Genomic DNA, 26,576 nt, shown 5'->3' with positions numbered 1-26,576 from the left:
GGGCCTGCACAGGGGTTTAGGGTGTGGGGGTGAGTGAGGTCACCCACTAACTGGGAGCTGGGCCCTACCACTTGCCCCAGCAGGTAGAGATCAGTGTTCTGCTATTCCCTAGAAGCCTGGGGGCAAGAGCAGATCCACCCGCCCCACAAAGTATGGGGCTCCTGACAGCAGCGTCTAGCACATGCTGTATTCCTACCTGCAAGCAAAAGCAGACTTCCTGCTGCAAGGTGACCTTACTATTTTTACCCCAGGATGACCACACACCCTAACATCACCTTCAGGAGTTTTGCAGGGAGTGGTGGCCAGCCAGCTGGGCCCTGGCACGGATGTGGGGACAGAGCACTGCTCCCCGACCCCTGCCACACACCCCAAGAACTGTACCTGCCCCAGCCTCTCCAGCCACTCGGCTGCTCATGCTCCCTCACTGCCCTGCTCCATGCCAACCCCCACAGGGCCCATGCCCACTCTCCTCTTCCTCAACTTCTAGGTCAGGGGTCACCACAGCCAAACTGCAGACGTCTTTTCCTTAGCCTACACATTAGGGGAAGGAATTCTAGTGAGTTGCCAACATGTAGAAGTTGGGAGAGCTCAATCCAGAATCCAGATTTCTGGCTTCTCTTGGAAAATCAGGCCATCTGATCCTCTTGGGCCTGTGCTCCTGTGTGGCAACGACTGGAGAGCTGGGCTGGACCTCCCTGCTCAGGCATCCTGCGTCAGCCACCCACAGCCTGGGCCTCCCTGGTCCCTTGAGGCCCAAATATGGGGCCCCGATCCAGGCCTGGCTTGCTTCCCTGGTGGGGCTGGCTGACCTCCCCACTCTGCCCCCTTCTGTGTTGATACAACAATGTGGCATAGCATCTCAGGCTTCTAGGATATGGGCTCCTCCACCTGGGAGGAGCAGAAGGCAGCAGGAGAGTGGAACACACTGCAGGAAGGAGAGTCTTACAAGAGGTCATGAGAATGCGGATTCTTCACAGATTAAGTACCCAGAGCCTACTTTTTGCTAGGTACTGCTCAGGATGACAGCAGTGAGCGAGGCTGGTCAAGAACACCCCACAATGGTAGGCTCTAATCCTTGGTCTAAAGGACAAAGGGACTAAATTGATGGCTGGAGGGCGCAGGGAGGGGTTCCTGCAGGTGCCTTCAGGGCCTTCTCGGAGCAGGTGACACTGGGCAGTGACCTAAGTCATTAGGGAGCTTCCTGGATGGAGGCAAAAGTAAATGCAAAGGCCCTGAGGTGACAAAGGGTTTTGCAGGATCCAAGGCCAGAAAGCTGCTCCAGGGTGGCTGAGAGTAGGAGCCCTGGGACAGGATAGCATAGCAGCAGGGTGGGCAGGCTGGAACCCACAGAGTTCTGCAGGCCACAGGGGGAATCTGGTTTTCCCCTGAGTGGGATGAGAAGCCCCAGTGTGTTAATGATCAGGGCAGTGATGGGACCCAATGTCCAAGCTCCCGCTGGCTGCTCTGTGAAGAGCAAGGCTAGATCTGAAGCGGGAGCCCAGCTAGGACTTCCCTACAAGCATTCCATGCTATAGGGCAGGAGGTGGGGAGCAGCAGCTGGTTTTAGAACACAGCTTGAGAGTAGCTCCTAGTCTGAACCAAATGTGGGAGGGACTGGTTCCACCCGGCAAGTTTCACAGAGATGTCCCAGGAGAAAGGAATCTGAACTCACTGGGCCTTGACCAGTGACCAGGAGCTCATTGAGCAACTGAGAGGAAAGGTGTGGTGGCAGGAGGCACAGGTAAGGAGCTGGGGTCGGCGGTGTGGGCCAGGCAGGGAGCTCCAGGGTCAGGATGAGCACAATGGTCAAAGGAAGTGTCTGGATGGCCTGGCCTTCAGGGACCTCCTGGCGGCACACAGCCAGTGCACTGGACACTGATAACGTGAGTTCCCTGCCTGTCAGGTCCTTGCTGGTCCCGGCCACCTCGACAATGCAGTGAAACCCCAAGTGTGCTCCTGGGGGCTCTGCCAAGCAGTGGTCCTAGATTCACCTGTTCCTTTACAGAGCTCCATGCTGACCAAAGGGGCTTGTGCTCATATATCCTGCTAAGTGTCCCACACGGTGACCTGCAGGGTGATAGGACGCAAGGGGATGAGTTATCAGTGCTGCCCACCTCCCCTTGTGGCCTTTAGGGGGCCATGTGGCCAATGCACTGTGAGAGAAGTGATGCGTGGCACTTCCTATGGGAACTGCGTGATCGATCCCTTCTGGCACCTTCCTCTGCCATAGGGACCAGGGAGTCCACATCGAAAGGATGCCCCTGCTGTCTTGTACCTGAGAGACTTGATGAGCAGTCCCTGGTTAACCAGTAACGGATGGCAATATGACAGAAATTAACCTGTGCTGTGTCAGCACACTGGAGCCCCCCACCTCCCCACAAGACTTTCCTCAAACCCAGACTCTTACTAGCCGGGTGACCTGGGGCAAGATACTTAATATCTCTGTGCCTCAGCTTCCCTGTTCATATAATGGACACAGCCACGGTGCATACAGCAGAGGAACTGTGAAGGTTAAATGGGTTAATGCCTCTAAGCCCTCCAAAAATACTGTTGGTGTATGATGTAAGAGGAGGCCCAGCAACAAGCAGAACAAAACCAAAGTGGTGCCATGGTGACCCGGAGAAGGTGTGGACTTGGGCTGGAAGGGGTGGGAGGGATGATCAAGGAAGGCCTCTCTGGGGAAGTGGAATTGAACCAGGAGCCAGGAAGAGGGACCCTGCTAGAGAGAATGATCAACACAAAAGCCGTATCTGACTCATGACTGAAAGAGGGCACAGAATGGTCAGATACCTTGGCTCCGGGTTGCCAGGCGAGAGAAAGCACGCTGGTAGTTCCAACCCACTCTTCTGCTCCAAGAAGCCCCCCAGAGTTTCACTCTGCCCTCACCATCACCACGGCCAAACATCCAGCCTGACCAGCTTACTTCTCTAAGGGCCCAGTGTCAGCAGGTGCCGAGGGGGACACCTGTGGCACCCACACCTGACCTGCTCCTGTATTCTGTGCCCCTCACCCCCTTCAAGGGTCCTCAAGAGGTGTCAGCAGGACAGGCTGGAGCAGAAGAATCCACGGCTTGGCTCTGCTGTCCATCGCAAGGTGGGCCCGGCTTTCTTCCACGTCAGCTGCTGAATCAGACTTGGCCGTGACAGGCGAGCACACGCACACCACACCAGTGGCATGTCTCACATGTGTCTCCTGTCTCCGGGCTGTGAGCAGTCAGTATTGACACCGAGCTTGCAGAGTGGCGGTTACAAGGCAGGCACCATGCTTACAGATCACCCAAACTTGAATGCTTTTCCTAGCAGGGGTCTACAGGGCCAGCCATGGGCTTCTCCTGTCCTTTCTAGCTGCCTGAGCCGCCGAAGAGACATGCAAGTGGGCGGCAGTCCACACCTCCCTACCCCGCATCTAGCTGGCCTCCGGATTTCCTATGCCACCCGTTCTGTCCCTCTGACCCCATGGGCTGACCTTACTCCCAGCCTGGCCAGTTGGAGCCCCGAATCCTGCTGACCACAATGAGCACTGTGGAGCAAGCACTGGGGGCGGATGAGAGGGGAGACTCTGTTCCTGCTGGGGCTGCCGTGAGGCTGGACCATGAGCTTGGGACAGCTGGCAGACCTCCTGCTCTGGTGCGGCACCGGCAGGCCAGGACTCCACACAGAAGGGCCTGGAGGCACCCAGTGACTTTTCAGGTCCAAGACCAATAAGGCCTCTGCTTAAACCAGTCTGACCGGGTTCCTGTCACTTGCAACGGAGAAGGCCCTGGTTAACAGAGACTGACACAGGGTCTGCTTACCTCCGGTGCCCGAGGAGCCTCTGTGGTCAGGAGGCTGAGCCGTCCCCGTAACTGGTCTCAGCTGACCACAGGGGGAGGGACTCACCACCTTCGGTACTTGGACAACCCTGCATGCCTGGAAGCCCCCTTTAATTCGGCAATCCAGGCTCAAGTGCTCCCAGCATCCTACAAATAAGTGGTCACCTTCCATCTGCTCACATATTTCCAGGGCCAGCGAACTCACCACCTCTACAGACTGTATTTCATGTAGCTCTGATTTTTACAAAGCTCTTCCTGATGCCGGGAGCCCAAGCTGAACAGGGCTTAACCCTTACTACAGAGAGAAGGTGGAGGAATCACCCTCCATCATGGCTGTATGCCCTGCGGGGCCTGCCTTGGCACTGTCTTCTTCCCTGAGAGACTCAGCACCAGCCACCCCAGGCCCAAGACATGGCTAGGGACCCCCAGGGCTGAGGGCAGTGAGGGCACAGGCTGGCTGGGTAGCTCATGTCCAGGGGAATGCGAACCCAGCCTCCTTCTTAGTAACTCAAAGTGCTCCTAAGAGAGCCGATCTTTAAAGTGTCAGCGCTCCCAGCAACAGTGAACAGCTCCCGGAACCCTGGAGCCAGCATGTCTGGCTCTGTGGCCTCGAACTAGCACCTGACCTCTCCGAGCCCTGGTCCCCTAGAGTCAAGTGTCACAGGGTCACTGTGAGGATTCAGTGAGGTGACATACATGAAGCATTCCGTACAGTGCCTGAGACCTGATATGTTTATATGGGCTGGCTGTTGTCGTTGGCATTTTCATTAATCACAAGAAATATGCCACACGTGAGGAGCACGGAGTTGGGGCTCGCAGATCTGGAGACCACCACCACCACCACCAGCCCAGCTCTACTGCTCACTGAGAGAGGCTGGCCCAGCTCTGCAGCCTCTGAGCCTACTTCCCACTCAGGTAGAAAGCAGCTGACCGCCCAGGAATGCAGGAAGGTGAAATCTCAGAGCACTCCAGGCTCACACCAGGGCTCACACCAGCGCTCTCCGCCTTCCTCCTGCAGCAGCTCCAGTGGGCAGTGGGCTTACAGAAAGGAACAGGCAGGGTGGCACCTGGCAGGCCCCAGCAGCTGGGCACTGAGTGGAGGGGAGGCGTGCTTCCCTGGGCTGGAAGGGACCTCAGATGCTCCCCTTTGAACAGCTCCTAGCCCAAGGAAGAGTCCTAGCACACCATCATGCCAAGTGGTTGCTGAGGCCCTAACTTACATGCTCCTCAGATTCGAGGTAATCACTCGGGTACCCATTTCATCACAGGGCAGCCCTGGGGATTAGAATATTCTTCCAGAGGTGAGGGAGCTCTGGCCACATCCACTTGGGACAAAATTTGCCTGGGCTCTAGTCACCTGGGCTCTTGCCAGAGTGAGAGCGGCATGAAAGAGAGGAGGCTGACACAGCAAGGCCTGTATCCCTGAGCATGTGTGTGGGAACACAGGTACATGAGACCCCATCGGGGCTATGGGGTACTGACCGCAGCTCCTGCTGCTCTGGTGGCCCAAGGACCACTGTTCCAGGGCTGAGTGGCCTCCCATGACTGGTGTGGCTTTGCCTCCTGAACTCTCAGTTCACATCTGCAGCCTAGTGAGCTGGTGGGGTGCATGTGTAGTGGCGGGTCCCATGCCGGATTTTAGGTGGCTGTGTTCAGAAGCTGGGTGGGGTGGTGTTAGTTCTAGCCTGCACACCCACTGGCTGTGTGACCTCAGACAGGTGACCCTCTTGGGACCTCAGCCCACCCATCCATACAGGGGGGTAAGAGTCCCTACCCCCAGGAGGTAGACAGGATTTACAGCATGACAGGCTTATAGGGCAGTGCCCAGCACACACTAAGCGCATGAGCCACTGACTGCTCTGCACCAAACTACCTGCGGGGTCCTCCTACAGCCTGAGCTCCTGGAAGCCCCTTCCCCCTTTGCTCTGGGCACAGCAGGCCCAGCTGCCACCCATAAGCACCTCCTTGATGGTGGGCTCCAGGCAAGGCTCTTGGTCCCACTACCTCTAATCCTTGTCAAGCCCCAGGAGACAGGAACCTCGTCTCCATCTTCCAGGTGTAGCCAGCGAGGCTCAGAGAGTGCAAGGAGTCACCATGTCGCTGCAGCTGATGTGTGGCAGGACTGGGGCTGAAACCCTCCTGCCTCTAGCTCCTGGACCCCCATGCTGCCTCCAGGGCTTGTGAATGGCAGGTGGCCCCAGGGATGCCCCTCCCTGCCGACCTGCCTCCGTTCTCAGGTCTCTTGTTTTGTTTTTCCTTCCCACTCACGGACTCCCTTGCCCACTTTGGGTGCATCATTCAGATCCTCCATGTATCCTTCTGAGGGGGGCTGAGGTCTGTGTCGGGGAAAGCTTACTACTGGGAGGGGCTGGGAACTGAGCGCTCTCTTCGAGGCTGGGTGGGCCCAAGAGGCAGGTGTTGGTGGGGGGCAAGGGTAGGGGGCTGGAGAGGGAGGTGGTGAAGGCTGAGCCGGGAGGGAGGAAGCCTGGTGCTCTGTAACACACTCTTACAGCCCTGGAGCCTCCCTGGCGGGCAGGGGCAGGTTTCACAGAGTCCACTGGCTCCTGCCACTGGGGGCCAGCCACAACCGCTCTGCCCCACACCCCACAGGGAGCCAGACTTGCTGCTGACTGTCCCTCCATACTCTAGACCAGCACTATCCACGAGCATGTTCTATGGCGACCCGACTGTTCTTGATCTGTGCTGTTGGCATGGAGGCTGCATGTGGCCAGCGAGCACCTGCACCTCTGGCTAGCGTGCCAGAGGACCGGGATTAGTGTTAAACTTTAGCTAGCTTTAATTTCAGGCACCACCTGTGGCTGGACCACAATGCCCTAATGCCACAGGTGACCCTAACTTATTCTCTGACCTGAAGGCAACAGCTGAGAAAAGCCCGCCAGGTTTGCTCATGGGTCCTAATGAGCTTATTACAAAATTCATGTGAAGAAAACTCATCAAAAACAGCTGAGACGGTTTTTTTAAAAGAACAAAAAAGAAGTTTTGCCCTAATAAGAAAACCCATGAAACCCCAAGTCTGATGCTCATGGAGGAATGGGCCCTCTAACCGTTAACGTGGAGCTTCTCAAGGGTCTTCGTTCTGTTCACTGACCTGTCCCAGGCCCCTAAACACTGCCTGGTGCATGGCAGTTTTATTCAGCAATAAATATCTGCTGAATGAATGAAAACATCCAATTCATGTAGGAATTAGATGGAACCTCTAGTCAACGAAGAAAGGACAGGCTGGTGAATAAACTGGAAATAACTGGCTAATCTCTACAGAATGATAAAAGTTGGATCCCTCACCTTGTATGGTTCTCCAAAACAAATTTCAGCTTAAAGTCCTAAAGAGCATGCAAATATACTAAAGAAAATATTTTAAAACTATCTATATGATTGGGGCAGAACTTCTTTTCATTTTTATTATTATGATTTGAGGCAGAGCCCCTTTAAATTATTACCATTACTATTTATCATTATTATTTTTAAGTAGCCTCCATGCTCAGCATGGAGCCCAATGCAGGGCTTGAACTCATGACCCTGAGATCAAGGCCTGAGCTGAGATCAAGAGTTGGATGCTTAACTGACTGAGCCACCCAGGTGGCCCCATGGGCAGAGCCCCTTAAGACAAAACATGAAAAGCCAAAGAAACTAAACAATAAAATACTGATTAATTTAGCTGATTAAAATTAAAAGCTTCCTGTAACGGCATGATGACTGTGCTTAATGGTACCAGATTATATACTTGAAAGTTGCCAAGATAGTAGACCTTAAAAGGTCTCATCTCAAGAGAAAAAAATATTTGTAACTATGTGTGGTGAGGGATGGTAACAACTTATTGTGATTACTTTGCGATATGGATAAAAATGGGATCATTACACTATACATCTGAAACTCATGTTATATGGCAATTATCCCAATTTAGAAAACACAAAAAGTTAGAAAAAACTTTTGTTAGGTGAAAGAGCACAAAGTTAAAAGATGTATATCTGAGAACTGCTGAATTGTATACTTCATGAGGATGAATTTTATGGTATGTATTGTGAATTATATCTGGAACGAAAAAATTTTTAAAAAGAGAAAGAAAATGTTTGCAATTACAAAGGATCGGTATCTAAGACAAAGTACTACTAGTAAATCAACATGACAAATAACCTAAGAGAAAAATAAGAAAATGAACTGAGGGCACTGGGGTTGCTCAGTCAGTAAAGCCTGTGACTCTTGATTTAAAGATTACAAGTTCTAGCCCCATGTTGGGTGGAGAGATTACTTAAAAAAGAAAAAAAAAAAAGAAAAAAAAGACTCATGTAGGTGCTCCATCGCTCCATTTTAGAAGTTGGGAAACAAACTAAAATGACCAAGAGACAACTATTTCTACTCTTTGATGGGGAATGGGGAGATAACACCGAGTATGGCCAAACACGTGGGAGAAAGACCTCTCAGATCCAGCTGCACGGAGGGGAAATGGGTAGAGCCCCCGTTTAAAGACTAAGTTTTCCATGAAAAACGTGCCTACCTAAGCCTTCATGATTCTACTTTCAGCCAGTTTCCCTAATGAACTCTCTTGGGAGTGTATGTAAAGGAGAGATCCACACTCCTTGTCATCTGTGGTCGGTAATTCTGAAGAGGTTTGGAAACAAGTGGCCAGATCAATACCATGGATCAATACCACACCAGCGACCACTACACAGCAGCAGGTGGGAGGGAGTGACTCGTGCACAGCGATGTGGGAGATAGATCTGCCAACAGCAAGCCAGGCGGTGACATCCCAGCAAGATGATCTCCATAACCCCAGGCCCCAGCACCAGCAGCCAACACTTGGGAAGGGCTTATTTGGTGCCAGGTGCTGCTCCCAGCACTTCATATACGTGCTTACTTACATCTCACACCCTGTGGGGTGGAGACTATTGGGCTCAGCCCCACTGCACAGACCAAAGGCCAGGGTGTGAGCCCGGGCAGTCTGGCCCTGGGGCCGTGCTCGGAACCATAGCTGTCTGCAGTTCCTAAAAGTGCACACATGCTCAGAATAAAGATCCGGGAGGAGAGGTTCCAAAATGACAAGAGCCAAATGGGGAGTGTTATCCTAACTGGAAGGCTTTCATCTTCCATGGGAACGTATGCAGGCACGGCGCACGTAACTACAAACAGAGCTAGAGAGAATCTACACGGACCAACACTGGTTGGCTCAGGGACTGTTTTTTCTGGCCTCCCCGTTGACACAGCTGGGACCCCCACATCAGGATGTCCCTGGAGACTGAAAGGGACAAGGTAGGCCTGGACACTATGGGAGTTCCTGGGTCATTTCAGCCCCCGCCCCAGGAGAGCATTGCCCTGGGTCTCAGATGACCCGGGAGCTGGCTGTGCCCAGGAGCAGGTGAAGGCAACAGACTTTTAGGACAGAGCTCAGGATGGGCTCAGCAGGAGATGGCACTTCCTGCTAGCATGCTGCTCTGGCCACAGCTCCTGCAGTGGTGAGGCTGTTCATCCTGCCATGAACCATGGGCTGATGGGAGTCTCAGGAGAGAGCACCTGGGCAGATGCGAGGTGTTTGAGACTCTTAATTCTTAGCTAAGTGAGGAGCCTCGTGACCCAGAGTCCCCTCGCTGCTCCCAGGTAAATGTCCTGTTCCCTATACCCAACCTCTGGGACAGGCCTCTCTGAATCCCCGAGACAGCACAGCACTTCTATTTGTACCAGGGATGGCTCAAAAGTGCCCCCAAGTCTCCCTCCATCTAGAAGAAGAAGCAGGGAGCAGGGAAGGGTAGCGGATGTGTCAGTGACCACCAGGCAGTCTGGCCATGCCCCCAACCTTGGAGGAGTCAGCGCCAGGCTGACGTCTGATGAACCCCTAATCCCAGAGGCCCCATCAATGGAAATGATGTGAAATATAAGGTTTAATAACCAGAGCCTTCCAGCGTCCCTTCCAAGGGAGTGCTCAGCTCTCCTCCCCTTTCCTTGCTATTTTTGGCAGTGCTAAGAATAGCCTGCTTTAAATACCAGTCTCCCTCCTTAAATCTGCTGTCAGGACTGCCCCCACAGCACCTTTCTAGAACTCCTGGTGGGTAGTGGCCACTCAACAAGACCCAATTCACACACCTCCCGAAGGACCTTGCTGAGATTTCTGTTAGCACCAGGTTTATCTGTGTCCTGCTTCCTCCATGCGTGTCTCTGAGCCTAGCCTGCACCTGCCCTGAGAGATCTTGCTCACATGTGGGCCCCATTACCTCCTTCCCAAAGGCCTTCATGCCGCTCATCATCCACCAAATCCAGTCCAAAACCCCGAGCCTGGTGTTCATGGCCAGGCACGTTACACAGCACGGCAGCCTTCACATTCATGTTTCCTGAGAAGCTACTGTGTGCTGGGTACGGGTCTAGGTGCTGACAGGGCCCTGAACTCCTGTTCCTGCTTTGTCACAGAGAAATACTTCACTTGGCTGCTGCCCAGCTCATAAGCCTCTGTTCTCCCCACAATGGGGGAGAGGGGGCCAGGCACACCACTCACCAGGCTCCAGTCTCTGCTATGATGGCATCGGTGTGCCAGCTACTGCTAGGGGCCCTGTTGGCGCAGCGTCACACCCTCACACACACTCTTTTAAACCCTTGGTGCGTGCAAAGGCCCTGGAGCATGAGAGCAAGGCCTGCCCTGCTCTTTCCTGTGGGGCCAGCAGGCACTCACTTGTTGAAGAGGTTGAGGCCGATGCGGTAGTGCCTCTTGCGGATGACATCGTTGCTGAAGGCGGGTGAGTCCCAGCTGTTGCGGGTCTCCTTGTGGTAGGTCTGCTTGCTGAGCGTCTGCTCCCGTAGGCTGTCGCGGGACGACGACTCGGAGCTGCAGTTGATGGTGTCGTTGGAATTGGACGTGCTGTTGATGCTGTCATTGTCGCCATCTGAGTAGTCAGATTCGGACTTGCTCTGCCTATTGGCTGAGCCGTTGATGGCCAGGTGGCTGTCCAGGGGCCGGGGGGGCCGAGGCCGCAGCTCGGGCTCCTCCCGGGGAAGGCCCTTGGGGGGCCCACCCAGGGGGCCGTGCTTGGGGCTGCCCTGCGGCCCGCCCAGGCTGCGTTCATAGGCGGCCTGCCTCTTGAGCGAGCCGCGGTCCGAGCGGTCACTGAGGTCCACGGAGCTGTCGCTGGGCGGCTCGATGGTGAGCAGCGGGAGGTGCTCCACCCGCAGCCGCTGCTCCTGCCGCTCTAGCGACGGTGTGCTCCGGCAGCTCGTGTCCGTGTCCCCCTTGTTGTCCTTGTGAGCCAGTGCCCAGTAGTCCTGCACAGCGCCCCCGGTCCGCAGCCGCAGCTCTGACTCGGTGCTGGGTGGCCGGTGCCCCGCCTGCGCGAGGGGCAGGGGCGGCGAAAGCTCCTCCTCGTCGATGTACAGGGTGACATCGCTGTACGAGGCCGTCATCTCGTCCAGCTTGTTGTGGTCCACACCGTGCAGGGCTGGCTTGGGCTCGGCATCCCGGGCCCGCCCCGCGTCGGGGGCTGGCGCCTCCTCGGTGTGTAGGCTGCGGCAGTTGAGGGCGTCATCGATGGACTCAGCCAGCGACTTCACCTGCCGCGAGAAGGCATCCTCCAGCTCCGTGATGGCGTCCGCGAAGTCACTGGACGGGGCAGGGGACTTGAGGGTGGGTGGCTCGCCCAGGTCGCCACACTCCGCTGGCACCAGGGCCCCCAGCTGAGAGCCGTCATCGGTCACAGACACCTGCTTCCCTTCGAAGTAGGAGCTGTGCACCTTCTCTGGCCCCTCGAAGGAGAACTGCATCCTCATGTTGGACAGCACGATGCGGCGCGACATGCGGTTCTCTGACATGGAGCTGCGCAGGCGCTCGAAGTTCTTGTTCATCTGGTACTGGCGGAAGGCCGTCTGGATGGTGCGGGCCGCATGGCGGGTCACGAGGCGGCCCCCATACTTGCGTTCTAGCATCTCCACCTGGTGGGAGGGACAGGACAGTGAGCGCAACCAATGTGCTGGTGTAGCACCATGCCCACCTACGCGCGTGCCCGCTGCCCAGCCCCACAGTGGCCCTGTTTGGGAAGGCCTCAGCACATCCCAAAGCTGGCCATGACAACCTTGCAAGGTTGTGCAAAATAGGGGTTTCCCGGGTCAAATAAGATGGAGAAGCCCCATGTTGAGGTAAAGTAAGAATGTTATCTGCAGGACTTCCCAGACCCCCCTCCCAAACTTCTCTGGCCACAGAAGCCTTTGGCTCTAGTGCATCTTGTGGCCTGTGGTTTAATGAAACATGGGAGATGCTGGAAGAGGTGGAGGCAGCCCCTCCAGAGAGGAGGTACCTGACACCCGAGCAGGTTAAGAGGCCTGCCAAAGATTTCAGTGAGATCCTGGGTGCTGAGCATTGCTGCAGGCTTCTGGACTCATTTCGTCTTCACAGCATTGACCATAGCCTCTTGTCAGCTGGGCGGGGTGTGGGGGTGTGGTATGTCGCTGAGTTTTGGGGAGGCCTGAGAGAATCACCTTACTGGGGGGGGGCAGCTTCAAGGCCAGATGCCTGGACTCTCATCCAGGGCCTACCCCTCATTAGCTATGCTACTCTAAGCAAGCCTTGGAGCCGTACACGTCCTGTTTCCTCATCAGACCTACCTTGTCGGACCATGGTGAGCCTCTGATGAGACAGATGCAAAAGCTTATTAGCACATGCCGAGCACAGGGCCAGCTGGGGCTAAAAGACCCTCAGCTGCATTCCTGGAAGGTGTTTAGTTTATGGGGTCCCCAGCTACCTGCACCGGATAAGGAAACTGAGGCCCAGGAAGAGACCCAGCATATAGCTGGAGGCCTCCAGACTCCAGAGCAAGCACTCACTCTGGGACCACAGGTCCTGATGAGGCAGAGAGATGGAGCAGGGCTGCAGGCAGGTGGCATGGTCTGGGACTCCCCTGTGTGACACACAAGCCTCCTGAGACCCTGAGGCTCATGCCTGCCCTCAGTGACCTAGGACAACCCCAAGGGGTGCTCCCCAGGCCTCGCTCCTGAGTGAAAACATGCCCATAAGGTAGAAGCCTGCTCCCTAGGAATCAAAGAAAATTCAAGATAAGGAGCTGGCTTCTCCACTGATCTAGGGCTCTGGGATATTGGGCAGAGGGGGCACCTAGTGTGGGGTCAAGAGAAGTCTAAGGTCCTCAGGAGTAAGGCACACTTGTGCCAGGGAGGCAGAGCATCACACCCTGCTTGTCTAGATCTTACCTACATAGTCTGAGCCAGGGAGCACCCAACAGCTGGTAGCAGAGAGGGATAAGGTCCATGCCCTCAAGGAGCAAAGAGTTTGTCCAGAACAGACACATATAACTAAACTGAAATAAAACCAAAAGGACACTGAGGAAATCCAAGCTCCAGCCCGAGTCAAGGGTGAGAGAGTCGCTCAGGGGTGCCACGGGGTGACGGGTACACAGCTTGGAGCCCCACACATCCCAGTACAGATTCTGGTCCCCTCGCTTCCCGGCTCTGGGAGGCCACTCATCTCAGGGATGCCAGGTCCCCCCAGGCGCTCAACGTGCCAACTCTCTGGGGCCTGCAGGAGAGGGAGCAGCAGGCTGGCCAGAGTGGCTCCCCTCATGGGAAGAGAGGCTAGTGTGTGTGAGGGGGTGGGGTGGATCAAAACCACTTTCTGGGCCCAGAGTCAGCCAGGGTGGGTCTGTTTTTTCTCTTGCCCTGAAGTTACTGAACACCATCCAAAGAGATGACCTCACTTCCACATCTGTAAGCAGACTTTGTTTTTTTGGGGTTTTGAGTGGAGCTCTGGAAGCCAACAGGGCTGATAAAGGGCCCAAGGCTGAGCTCTGGGAGGCCATCTCTTCTCTGCCCTTCTCTGCCAGTAGCCTGGCCCCCTCATGTCACCTTTAGTGGTGGGGTCGTGGCACCAGGGCCACTGGCTTAGGCCCAGGGCTCACTTCAGGCCTCTTTCTCTTCTGCTGACTTTGGACCTAGAAAACCAAAAAGCAACCCTCTGTTTGCCTGAGTCTGGCTCCCCAGATCTGGGGGAGGGGTGAGGAGGGGAGAGGGGGGACTCTGGAAAGGCAGGAATGGGCTCTGTGTTGTCATCAAAGCCCTTCTCAGTCCCTCCTTCTTGGGCTTCCCTGGAGGACACAAGCTGCCCCAGGCCTGCCCTGAGGCATCCCCGCAGACTCACCATGGTCATTCTTCCTTCTGGGCCACAACTGACCCAAAACACCATCTGAAAGTTTACTCGGGTGCAGGGGAGGGAATCCAATCCAGGTGAGCATGTGCTCACCTGCTGCACATCACCCCCACCCAGTACTCACAAGACATCCGGTCTGCAGAGGGGCTCTAGGATCCCCACGTCTCAGAAGACAGAGGGTCTGGGAAATGAGGTGATGTGGGGCTGACCCTGAGCCCTCACTCTCTCTTAAAAGGAGACTTCTCAACAACGGGGGAGGGATAGGGAACAGAGAGGAACACCCTTGCACAGAGCACACTGCCACCTTCCGATGACTCAGGACTCCTGGGCCCATTGATAGGAAGCTGCCAGAAGGTGCAGAAGGGCACCCCTCACTCAAAGGGACTTGGCATTACCACCTTGTGGAACTGCGCACCTCATTTTCATCTGGCAGTTCCCATGTACTCTGTCCTAGTCCTACTCTTGCACCTGGCGCTACTGCCTCCTGGAAGGCCCCTTCCCTAAACACTCAGTTCTAATGGCACCTCAAGGAGACCTTCCCCAGCGTCCTTATCCAGTGCTGTCACTTCCTGCAGTCTCACCACTTCTTGCCCCTATTTTATCATCTCCGGAGTTTGTATCACACTCAGGAATTAAATGGTCTTTATTGCTAACTTGTTGGTAGGTCCACCTCCTGGGCCAAAGTGTCAGCTCAAGAGCTGTGGCCTCACCCTGTCCCCTGCTGACTCCCCAGAACCCAGCACTGTGTCTGGCACACAGTGGGCAATTGGTTAATATGCGCCAGCTGAAAACGAACAGCTGTGGCCACGGTAAGGCCACATGAAGCAGATGATTATCTCCACAGGCCTCTGCTAAGGCTTAAACTTCCTCACTTCTGTTTCAGTGGTTCTGCTGGAGATCTTTTACTATCAACTGCTTCTGATCCACTTTGGATCTGGGTGTTAGTCATCAATGGCACAGAGGTAGTCCTCCCCTGCTATGGGCCTGGCAACGGGGCCGGTGCCGCAGGGGGCAGGGGGTGGGTATCTGCTCCCACAGCCTGACAAGGGGCCACCTGCGGAAGGATGGAGAGAATCAGGGCTGAGATGGGTAGCAGGGAGAGGAGGGTGTGGTAGGGAACCCTGTCGGGGCGAGGCAGGGGGGTGGGGAGATCCGCCCTGGGCAGTACAGCACTGCTCCTAGAAGTCAGGTGCCACTCCAGGCTCAGACCTCTGCTGCTCCACAAAAGACAAAAAGGAAGACTAGGGAGCAAACAGAGGGCAGCAAGGCGAGGGGTGGATGTGACCACCCAGGACTCATGAGGAGATGGCCCAAAGCTCAGCCAGGGCCCAGGAGCTGGGGGAAGCTGGACAGATAAACCTGGCCCTACATATGCGCACAGCTGCTGGCCACGGCCCAAGGTTCTCCTGAAGCCTGAACCTCGCCACCAGTTTCACACTAGAATTATTAAAGTGCCTACTCTGTGCCTGCACTTGTGAAGTGAGAGCTCTCTACCCCCCACCCAGTGATCACCCATTCCCTCCGCCTTCTTCTCACCATGCAGCTGGGACAGGCCTCTCCTCTCAACCCCAAGAGGCTATCTATAGTCCTCCCTGGAGCCCGACCAAGCGGGCAGGCCGTGCACCCTCCTTGCTCTGCACACAGGTGCCAACCCCATGGTGGGTCTGGGCCAAGGCCCCTGTGGGAGGAAGCGAGCTTTCAGTGAGGCTGTTTCCCACGAGAACACAGAACTGTAAACCAAAGGGGATATAATAAGCAACCTCGCCCCGCTGGCTGTGGATGGGCTTGGTGTTCTTTTCGGAGCATGTGCTATTTATGTTGTAAACTGATCTGCCCTTCTCTCTGGGGACTCCTCCTGAGGACTACCTAAAGGCTCAGGCCTCTCCTGGGACCTCAGACACTTCATTTTTTGGCTACCTAGCCCTTATGCATGGCCACAAGGACTGATGGCAACCCCAGCAAAGGGCTGGGCACTGGTCTCCAGCCAGAGCGGCTGGGGAACCTGTTCCTGTCCCCATCCCCATGTGGTGGGCCCTGCCTACCTGCTTGTCCTGCAGGTCGGAGGAGAGCTCATAGCTCTCAGAGAGGGACCGCGAGCGCTTGATGGCCTCCTCCTCGGCCTGCTTGCGCAGGATGGAGGTCGAGTGCTGCAGTTTGGGTCTCCGCGTGCGCTGCTGCTGCCCTGGTGGCCCCGAGTACAGCCCATAGGCGCCCACCGATGTGTGGTCGTAGCGGTCGGGGCTCAGGCTGGAGGCTGGTGCCAGGGGGCCCTGGTGGTAGGCCGATGGACTGTCCAGCGACGTGCCAGTCTCGCTGCTGGGGGCCTCGCCCTCCACGCTGCAGGGGACAGAGAGACGACAGAGGTCTCCTTTGAGTGCGAGCCCAGACCCCAGAGTCCGACAGGGAGCCAGGGACAAGAGGCAGCCCCACAGTGTCCCCACCACTGCCCCCTGGCATTTGACACACTTTGCTGGTTGATTTTGCCTACTGTCCGTCTCCTATGTGAGAAGGTCTGATACCAGATTTCGAGCCTCCAGAACAGTGAGAAGACAACTGTCTGTTACTGAGGCCACCCGGACTATGGTCCTTGTTATGGCAGGCTTGGGAATGAACAGGGTTATACATACATTTTTTCTAAAACTTAAAGCCAGTCTGCAGAGAAAGAACTAATTCCCCTTTTCCAGGTGGGGAAGCTAAGGCCTATAGAAGTACACGGACCTGTGGTCCCACAGGTAGGGAGCAGGTGAGCTGAGATCAAAGCCCAACTTGGTGGGACTCCAGGCCGGGGGCGGGGGATGGTGGGTGCACCCACACCCCTCTACCTTGCTGCCCCTTGTTCCCAAGATGCAGATACGTCCCTCTCAACGTCCCAACAGCCAGACTGGGGGACAGAGAGGGATTGGCTGGCTTACTCATCCCAACTCGGGAACTCAGAGAACAAACACTGGTTCCTGCTGCAGACTGCTTTTTAGTACAGGGCAGTGAGGCAAGGTAGTTTATCACATGGCTTCTAGTAGCCTCTCTGGTCAAGCCTTGCCATTTCCCTGCCCCTGCAGGATATCACTCAACTTCACAGACTCTCTGATTTCTGGGGCCAGGGCAGGGGTCTCTCTGGAAGGGCCCCAGCAGAGAGAAGGGAACACAGCATCCCTTCCCAGGCTGCGGTCCTTCCTCAATGGTCCTGTCTTCAGGCCAGTGGGAATACCCTGCATAGACAGCTGTGGGGCCAACTGGTCTACCCCCTGCTCAGCTTGGCTTCCACTGTCACGTCCTGAGGCCTGGCAGGGCTGCTCTGTTGAGTATAAAATGTGACTGTTCACTGACTCCTGGGGGAGACAGACTCACAGTGGGGGCAGAGGGAAGTAGCCTGCCCTTTAGTTCCAATTCTGCCCCGAGCCAGGGATAGGCTGCAAATCCCTGCACTTGCTTTCCAACTTGTAGTTCAAGAATAGTACAGGACTTCCGCACCACCAACTGGATCTGGCCTCCAAGGACATGCAGTGGGTGTCCTGTGACAAAGGCCATCCCATCCTGCTCTCCAGACGCTAAAGTATGACAAAGGTCTTTCCTTGGGGAAGAACTCTGGGTGCTTTGCCTTGATTTGGTTGTGAATCAGGGTGGGTCACCCACTTAAAGGCCTGTCTCCCTGTCCATTATCCACATGGGATGGACTAGATGCTTTTAAGGTATCAGAGGAATACCACCCTTCAAGACTCTTCTGACATCACGGTTACCCAGGAGCAGTTATCCTTTGGGCCCTGGGTCTATGTGACAGGGGTGGTGGGAGGGGAACACCAGCAGAACTTAACATTTTCCCATTCTTTTGATAAACCTTTGAACAGCATTTCACAATAAACACTTGGTGGCTTAATCAGTGGTTGTACGGAAGAGAGAGGGAATCCCCCTGTCAGACCTGTAGGTGGTTGATCCCAAACTTAGGGAGGAGCGAGCCCCATCTATGGACAGGGGACCCAAGGCCTTTGCCTTTGCTCTGGCTCCACATGCCTCCCTGCCTCACCTTTTCTGTGTGGTCTGTGAACATCTCACAAGGAGGTATTTCCACACACACATCCCCCATACTGGAAATGCTTTAGTCAGGGGCAGAGTCTGTTTTTCTAAGCAAGAGGCTGACAGGAAACAAAATCTCATCCTTGAAGACAAGCAGCTGGGGCTCTGCTCAGAAGGTTTTTAAATAGTCTCGTAAGCCCGGTTTACAGACACACACGGAGCCCAAGGGGCAGTCTCCATGCCTGCATGGCATGGAGCAGAGAGCCCTTCCATGCCTTGTGGTGGCTTTGTCAGGGAGTGGTGGGCAGGTCACCATGCTGCCCTGACATGCCCCAGGGTAAAGAAGCAGTGTCCACCTCTCATGTCTGGAAGATTCAGCCCTTTACACCTAGGCCTCGCTCCCTGGGCCTCAAAGTTACCATGATCAGGCAAAGGAACTTTCTTTCTGACAGCGGTGGAGATGGGGCAGGGGTCATTCTGTGAACTGGAGAGGCTATCATCATTCTCTGGGAGCTGTGGTTTGGGACAGAAGGGACTGAGGAAAGAGAAGAAGTGACAAACTACTGGACTCAAGGGCAGTATGTTGCTTGGTAGTGGGGAAGCGCCCGGCTGCCCCGAAGGTTGGGGTCACTCACAGGCAGTATGTCAGTGTGGGTTGTGACATGACAGGGATGTAGGTGGCTGGTAGGAGGCAAGCACTTTCTGGGGCTGTGCCAGTCCAGGATTCTTGCCCTGGGCATTACCTGACTCCCAAATGTCTTAAGCCAGCAGGTTCTAGAACATGCTAGGAAGTGAGGGCCAAGGCTTACCTTATAGCTAAGGGAAGGGGTCTGACAGTCACCTGCAGCCTTTGTACTCACCATAATTCCAACTCCACCAAGTCCCACCAGGTGGGACTGTCACCAAGTCCCACCTCCTCTCCCCCATCAGCCCTACCTTCCACACACACCTAGGCTCTGCCCGCTTCTCAGCAGATGGTCCAGGTCACCATCATTGCTCCCTGGATTATCACAACAGCCTCACAATAGCAGTGGTCCCCCTACTCTTCCCCACGGCTGCTGCGGTGACTCAGATAAAACATAAGATCAAGTGCCATCCCTGGTCCCTTCATGCTTAGAAGGAGCTGTCCTTGCAATGTCCTTGAATGCCTGATCTCAGCTGCTCTCATCTTGGCTCCTTACCCCCTTGGCTCATTCTGACTTCCTGACTCACCGGCTTCCTTTCTCTCTGCTCAAAGGAATCAGCCATGCTCCTGCCTCAGGGCCTTTGCACTGGCTGTTCTTTCTGTCTGGAACACTCTTCCCCAGATCTCTGCTATCACCAGATTTAAAATCACAGCTCCCTCCCCACCAGGATTCCTGTCTCTTTCTTTGTTTTTTTTTTTTTTAAATCTTGGATGATGATCACCACTTCAAAACACATAACGTATATAGTGTGTTTTTTGCTTTGTTGTCTATCTCCCATATCAGTAGATAAGCTTTACCAGGTTGGAGGTAACTTCTCTTACTGATGTTCCCCAAGGGCCACCACCTGTGCCCAGCTAACAGTGCTAAGTAAATATTTGCCAAATAAGTAAAGGCATCCCCCCCCACCCATTCCTGCTGTGTGCTGGGTCCTGGAACAGTTTTGTTTTGGTTTGTTTTGTTTTTTTACATCATCCTTGTCAGACCTCCTAGGTACCCCAAACCAAACTCATGATCTTTCTCCATCATCACGCAGTGACCAAAGCCAAGATCCTGGGTGTCACTACTTCAGTACCTCCCCTGCAGCCAACTCGCACCCCTGCCCCATGTAATCTGTCACCAAGTCCTACTGAATCTACGTGAACGGTATCCCCTTGATGTGTACAATGAGGCTGCCCTTGTGCCCCACCAAATCATAACCAACCTCAGACCACCCTGATCAGAGAAGTGGCCAGGCCATCCTACTGCCCCACAATGAACACTGCCCTGTAATACACGAGTGGACAAAAGAAAGCACAGCATGAATGCTTGTATGGAGCTTAGGAACCCACCTTGAGCCAGAGAATAATCAGAAACTACATACTATGAGACATGAAAAGAAAATCTTTTCTTCATTTGAGCTAAACTGGTTAACAGAAAGATCATTTTTTTCAAGTGAAAATAAGTATGGGGAGTGATAGTCTAAGTTGGTTCAACTTTTTCAGAGTACTAGCCAGAAACACTTATCAAATCCACTTGGTTTGGAAGGTGCTCCAGGAGAGCCCATAACGATGCTACACTTGCAGCAACAGCCAGAAACCCAAGGCCCCTCCGTCCCAGTTAGTACTCAGCTCTGCGCCTAGTTCCTTGGTTATCAAATCCACTTGGTTTGGAAGGTGCTCCAGGAGAGCCCATAACGATGCTACACTTGCAGCAACAGCCAGAAACCCAAGGCCCCTCCGTCCCAGTTAGTACTCAGCTCTGTGCCTAGTTCCTTCCTGGCAGAGTATGAACGGGACAGTCCTCTTACCCCTCCCCCTCCTCACAGTAGATCACACACCCCATAGGCCTCTGCTTTATATGATGTCCAATGCCTGACCCAGCAGGGATTTGGGGGTCAGGGAACCAGCAGGCCCAGCCCAGGTCTTTCCCATCCCCCATGCTGCCACCCGAGCTTCCCGCAACCAGCAGCCCACCTTAATGCTGCGTCTTCACCACAGTGATTTCCCAACCGGAGCTCAATGTCTCATCACCTGGGTCAGCTCCCTTGGGGAAGCTTCCTCCACAACCTGTGTCCATCAGCCAGGCCCGAAGACTCTGTGGTGGGTCCTACACTAGACAATGGCATTCGTGATCTCTCGCAGCCCCCTGGGCCATATGCAAATCAGGGAGTGGGGCAGACACCTGTTCCAAGTGCCTGACAGGCTCTGACAGTTTAGAGTCTCTGGAACATTCTACGACAGTTAGGTGGCTACTGCCCAGCACTCTCAGAAGATGCTCCTGGTCTAGTAATCCCTCTTCTGGATATTCACGCTAAGGAAATGAGCCAATCTGCAGAGAGGTAAATACAAGGAATTTCACTGCAGTATTGTTTCTAATTATAAACATTTGGAAATAATCTAAATGCCCGTCAACAAGGATTGACTTAAATTACTTATATAGCCATATAATGGAAACAATGTCAAGCTTGGGGGAAGATCAGTTTGATGACTGTTCTTTCAAAAAAGACAAGATTTTTTTGGCTGACCATAAGTTTAACATGAGCTGATGCTGTGATGCAGCTGGGAAGCCAGTCACTGACATGAATTAATACAAAGCCAGAAGTGAACACAGCCCTGCGGTCTGCTACAGGTGTCAGATCAGAGGACCACGTCTGGGTGCTGCCCCGACAGTCTAGAGCCTCAGAGTGCAGATCACAAACCTGGGCCACTTGGATTGCCCCACTTTCGTCTGCCTATGGAAGACATTGCTAATTGATCACAGACTCCCTCCTGAAGATCTTCCAACACAGTGCTCCACGTTACTGACCCCAGCAGGCGCCTGACATGAACTCTACTTGCCAACCCCAAATTACAGTATGCCAGAAATAAACGTCCAGGTCTGGAAACCACCTCTCACCAAAAGCTTGGACTGGTTGGCTAGGAGAAAAGCAGCCAGAAGGGAGAGATGATGCCTATCATCAAGCCTCTGGCAGGCTGAAAACAGGAGATTAGAGCAGATCTCCCTGGACAGAACTATGACCAAGGTCACCCAACGAGAGAAAGCGTGCTCTCACGTGGTGAGGGCTGCTAAAGAGGTGCTGAGGTCTCTGTCACTGGAGGTGTGCAAGCTGTAGCAAGTCAGACACCTGTCTGAAATACAGCAAAAGGACTCCTACACTGGCTAGAAGCTGCTATGGACTGTCTGGATCTGTACCCCCACCCTGGGCCTCCCCACTGCCCTTCACTTGTATTTCTCCACCTCTGGGGGACCACACCCTGGTCCCAGCTCAAATCCTGCTTCCTGCACATGGCCAGCCCCAGTGCCGTGCAGCCCCCATTCCCATGCTGCCACAGTGTAATTATCTAGAGAAAGAGTGTGGGGTCTCCCCAGCCCACCTGGAGTCCTGCTCCATGAGGGCTTGCTCGCTGAAAGCCCTGGCCTCCAGCATACACAAGGACCCGAGACTGGCTCCTTCCAGAGAAGAAGCACCCCATGTGCCCAACGGGGCTCCAAAGGTGGGCCTGGCCCAGCGCGGCTCTCCAGGTGATAGCTGGAACTACACGTGGATGTGTCCCCTGCCCTCCCCTGCTGGCCCAGGGACACAGAGCCCTGAGTCTCTGGAAAGTGACTCCAGCCTTCTCCTCCTCCCCTTCTCTGGTTTTCCCAACATGCCTTCCTCTAGGGGAGGCTGGTGGGTGTGATTTTTATGTGGGGAAATGGCTGGATCACTGCAGAACAGCCCCCAGAGTGCCTGACTGCCCGAGGACAATGAGAAGCACTTAAGAAGGGAGAGAACACATTTTGAAAAGTTCCCCTCTTCCCCGGCAACACCCCTGTGCCTTTCTGCCAAGTTGAAGGGCTGGATGGGCTCCTTGCTGCAGCCTGGGTTCTGCTACTCACCAGCTGTGTGACCAGGGGCAGGAACACTTCTATGCCTCAGTTTCCCTTCCTGTAAAATGGAGGCAGAGTCCCGCCTTCATGCGACCGCTATGAGAGTTCACACAACTCTTATAGCGGAAGGGCAGCAGCTCCCCAGATTTTAAGGACACAGATGAAGTCCTTAAAAGACTGCTTGGCTCATAAAACGCACTTTCTAATTGCTGTCTCCGGTTATTCCTTGACTGACAGGGCCCAACCCACAAGTCCAGGCAGCTAGAGGTTGGGGGCAGACAGGCCCAGTGTGCAAGCCAGGGTCACCCGCCTGTCTGCTACAGGGCCTCTCTCTGTGAGGACGGCCGCCTCCGGCCATGGGCCATAGTCACTGGTGATGACGCCCTGGGGAGGGTAGGAGAGTCCCAGAAAGGGCCCTGGGCCCCATGGCCCAGATGCCACGTCCTGACTCTAGCTGGGGAGTGAGTTAGGGCCAGGAGGCCTCAGCCACTCGGGCCACGGATGTCTCTAATTATGGCCTGTGAAGTCATGAATGACCTCAAGAAAAAAGAGGAAGAGACAAGGGGGCATGGGGGAAGCAGGGACCCTCTGTTAGGGGGCTGGCTGTTCACCCTAACATCAATGAGACAGATGGTGGTACCAGCTAATGTCTATAGAGCTCAGCAGTCTTCTAAGTGTCATACATAACTCATTGAGTCCTCTAAACCACCCTACAGGCTCCGAGAGGAGGTTACTTAACCCCAAGGTTCTAGGGCTAGAACTCAGGCATTGTGGCTTGAGCCTGCACATTTACTCACTGTGTTTATGCGCCTTAGTCACTCACACACACCAGGTAGGTTAGCAGCAGTAACCCTCCTTTGTAAATCTGTTGGGTACAGGTGCTGTGTTGAGTGCTTAAACGTGGCCTACAGCCCAACTACCATCCCTGGGAGCTAGGAGGGAGCTGTGCCCTCAGAGCTTGGGGCTCAGTGAAGTTATCGGTCCAAGGTCACCTGTGCAGGAAAGCAGGGCTGGGACTTGACCCCAAGTGGATGTCTCGGCTACCCAGCTGCCTAGAGGAAAAGCATGCAGTTGACACACTGGGGGTCCAGAGCCTTGATCCACACTGATTGCTGGCAATCTGCATGGGCCAAAGCCAAATAGCCTCTGAAATATGGACACCACTCATGCCTCCAGGCCCTGTGGCCTCCCCTACACCCCGCTTTCAGGGTTTCTGATTTCCAGAAAGGGAGTCTAGACAGAGCAGGGACGATTAATTACCAGCTCTCATATGCACAGCTGTGGGGCTTCTACAGTTCTTTGCTGCAGGCCATATTAACTGATGTCTATCACCTGGGCCAGGGAAGGGGACAGTTTTGCTCTGTTCCAGGTCCTCAGGTAGGGATGCAGACAGACTAGGGCAGGGTCTGGGGAGGAGGTGAGGGTGGGAAGGAAGAGGAGTCAATGTCCTCTGAGCAAGAGGAGGGAAGGTTCAGCTGGAGAAACGCAGCCTCGGGGGCTGCCTCTGCAGGGCCTCATCCTAGGGCAATGGAGGCAGGCAGGTCTGTGGAACCAGAGGCAGGGTGAAGGCAGTCTGAGAGCTTTAGGGAAGTAGAGGTTTTTAGCAGTTCAGCTACTGGGGAAGGGGCTATTTTAGGGGGTAGTGCAGGTATTTCAGTGGGCTCTAGAAAACCAGCCTTCTGGGACTGCTGTGGCTCAGGGTGCGTCACCACTCAAGTATACTCAGCCACCGTGCCACATGGGAGCCCTTGCACAAACCACATCCATGTATTTAATCCCTGCAATGATCCCATTGAGGAGACTCAGGATTTGTGGCTTGCCCAAGATTGCAGAGCTTGGGGCAGAGCCCGACTCAGCTGTGTGACCTTCTCCTAGTCCTTCCCACCAGAGTCCCCGGGCCAGGAGGTAGCCCTGCAAGGAGCAGAGTACAAAGACACAGAAGGGTGCACTGCAAGGGAAGAGTGGATGTATAAAGGGACACACAGCCGGTATGGCCCAGCAAGAAGGGGACAGAGAAGACTTCTAGAGGGAAATTAGGGATGCTGTTCCTAAATAAGCAGGCTATCTGCACCCTCTTCCCTCGTCAGGAAAGGCAGCAGCTCCCCAGATACCTAAAGCCTTACAGGCTGGACCACACCTGGTAAGTGGTTCTTGGGAAGAGAGATGCCTGGCTAGTGACCGAGGAGGCTTATGAACTCCCAGGAACACTCCAAAGTTCTGTCCCTCCTGGGGTGAGTTGCTGGGCACCACCTAGACCGAGGCCTGGCAATGCGGGGTGTCTCTCCTGGGGGGCAGGTTTGGGACGAACGGGATCCAGAAGAAAGGGTCCACAGGAGGAGCGGTGACCAGGAAGGGATGTGCTCCTAGCCTGCAGAGCCAGTGGAAGTTCTAGGAGAGGCCATGAGAAAGAGTCCAGGGAGGCACGCATGCAGGCACAGATGTTGAGCCCCATGCTCAGAGCCTCCAGACACTGCCAAAGCCTGGGATGGAGGGGCCAGGGAAGGCTGGAGCCCTTGCAGGAACTGAAAAGATTCAAGGTGTGAGTCCACATGAGGCGCTCATGCTCAACATGACTTCTGGCAGGTTAACCAGGAGCACCATATCTAAATTGAGGAGGTGATGGGCTTTCTGGACAACCTAAGAAGTACCCCAGAAGGGCTGGGTGGGAGTGGGGAGGGGAATCAAGTGGGTTCTTGCTTTAACTAGTTACCAAATTTGCTTTAATGAGGATATACGGTAGTCACAAGAGCACCAAATGAACCCAAACAACATCCAACTGCCCAGCACTACCCCTTCGATGACTAGTAGACCTCTCAAAGGCAGGCTCAAAACGGAGCTCCTGTGCTCCCCCAACCTCAGCTGAGAGCAACTCTATCCTTCCAGTTGCTGGGGCCAAAACTCTGAGAGTAGCTCCTGGCAAGTCCCTACTTCCCATCTGTCAGCAAATCTAGCCGCTCCACCTTCAAAACAGAGGCATCTGACCAGTTGGCCTGCCCCCTGCCACAGCCTGGTTTGCATTGCTCTCACCTGTTCCCCGTGTCGCTGCCACAGTCTCTCTCTGGGACTCCCCTGGCCTCCCCACTGCACCATTCCGCCCTTTTCCATGCAGCAGCTGGGATCCTATTAAAACACAACTCTGATCAAGTCTGTCCTCTGCTCCTCCCTCACTGGGATTTAGAGCCCAAATCCTCAGAGTGACCCAGAAGCCTATTCTTCCTGCTACCCCCTCCTCCATGCTCCCTTGGGCACCACACCCCAGCCCCACTGTTACTCTTTCCTCCTGACACACTCCTACCTCAGGACATTTGCACACGCCTTTCCCTTTGCCTGTGTCTCTTCTCTCAAATGTCTACCTGGTTTCTTCCCTCACCTTTTACATCTTGCCTCATTTAAAAGCCACACCCTGATCCTGGCCCTCCCTTATGCTTCCCTGCTTCATTTCTCTCTGTAGCGCTCCACGGCACGACCACACCCCTGTACATGGGGGAGGTCACTGTCTGGATGTCAGGCCTGAGAACTGGGGCTTCCCCACTGGAATAGGGAACTAGGTTCTGTTAAAACATAAGACGCCGTTACTTCACTCAGTGAACATGTACTGAATGCAAACCAGGGGCCAGGCCCCTGCTGGGCACTGTGAGTGTGGCAGTGAACAAACAGACATAGCCCTGTCCTCGTGTGCACACTGCGGGATACAAGTGATTAATGATGGCTTGTGTTCAGGGCAGCAACGGAGGAAGGGTCTGGTGCTGCAGGATGGTGAGCAGAGCCCGTGTCCTGCTGCCAGGGGTGGGGAGGCTTCCTGGGAGGCCTGCGCCCTCAGCCAGGACCCGAGGAGGAGCGCCGTGTGGCAGTAAGGGGTGGAGCGGAGCGGGCGGTGGTGGGTGTCCACAGTGTACACAAGGGACGGAGCAGCTCAGCCTGGCATGTGTGGGGTGGGGGCAGGGGGAGGGGGCAGGCAGGACCAGCACTTGCAGGCAGTGAGCAGAGAGGACAGAAGGAGCATCCTGGTGGTGGTGCCTGGGGCACGGTCTGCAGCTAGGTGAAGACGCCTGGGGGAGGGATGAGGGGAAGGGCAGGA

The 26,576-nt window shown here is 54.8% G+C and overlaps 1 protein-coding gene across 12 annotated transcripts in view; it reads right to left on the bottom strand.

Annotated features, from left to right (window-relative positions):
- The window catches only part of IQSEC1 (IQ motif and Sec7 domain ArfGEF 1), a 377,994-nt gene that overhangs the window by 28,076 nt on the left and 323,342 nt on the right, over positions 1-26,576 (bottom strand). For all 12 annotated transcript variants that reach the window (XM_041761602.1, XM_041761608.1, XM_041761610.1 and 9 more), the window contains 2 exons: positions 15,998-16,292; positions 10,485-11,734 (listed from right to left, as the gene is read on the bottom strand). In XM_041761602.1, the coding sequence (XP_041617536.1) occupies positions 10,485-11,734; positions 15,998-16,292 (1,545 nt within the window). The remainder of the gene's footprint in view (positions 1-10,484; positions 11,735-15,997; positions 16,293-26,576) is intronic.

This window comes from Vulpes lagopus, chromosome 7 (genome assembly GCF_018345385.1).
Source record: "Vulpes lagopus strain Blue_001 chromosome 7, ASM1834538v1, whole genome shotgun sequence".
In the NCBI taxonomy this organism is placed as follows: Eukaryota; Metazoa; Chordata; class Mammalia; order Carnivora; family Canidae; genus Vulpes; species Vulpes lagopus.
The sequence above is the reverse complement of the archived record's forward strand: the minus strand, read 5'-3'. Positions and strand labels throughout refer to the sequence as shown.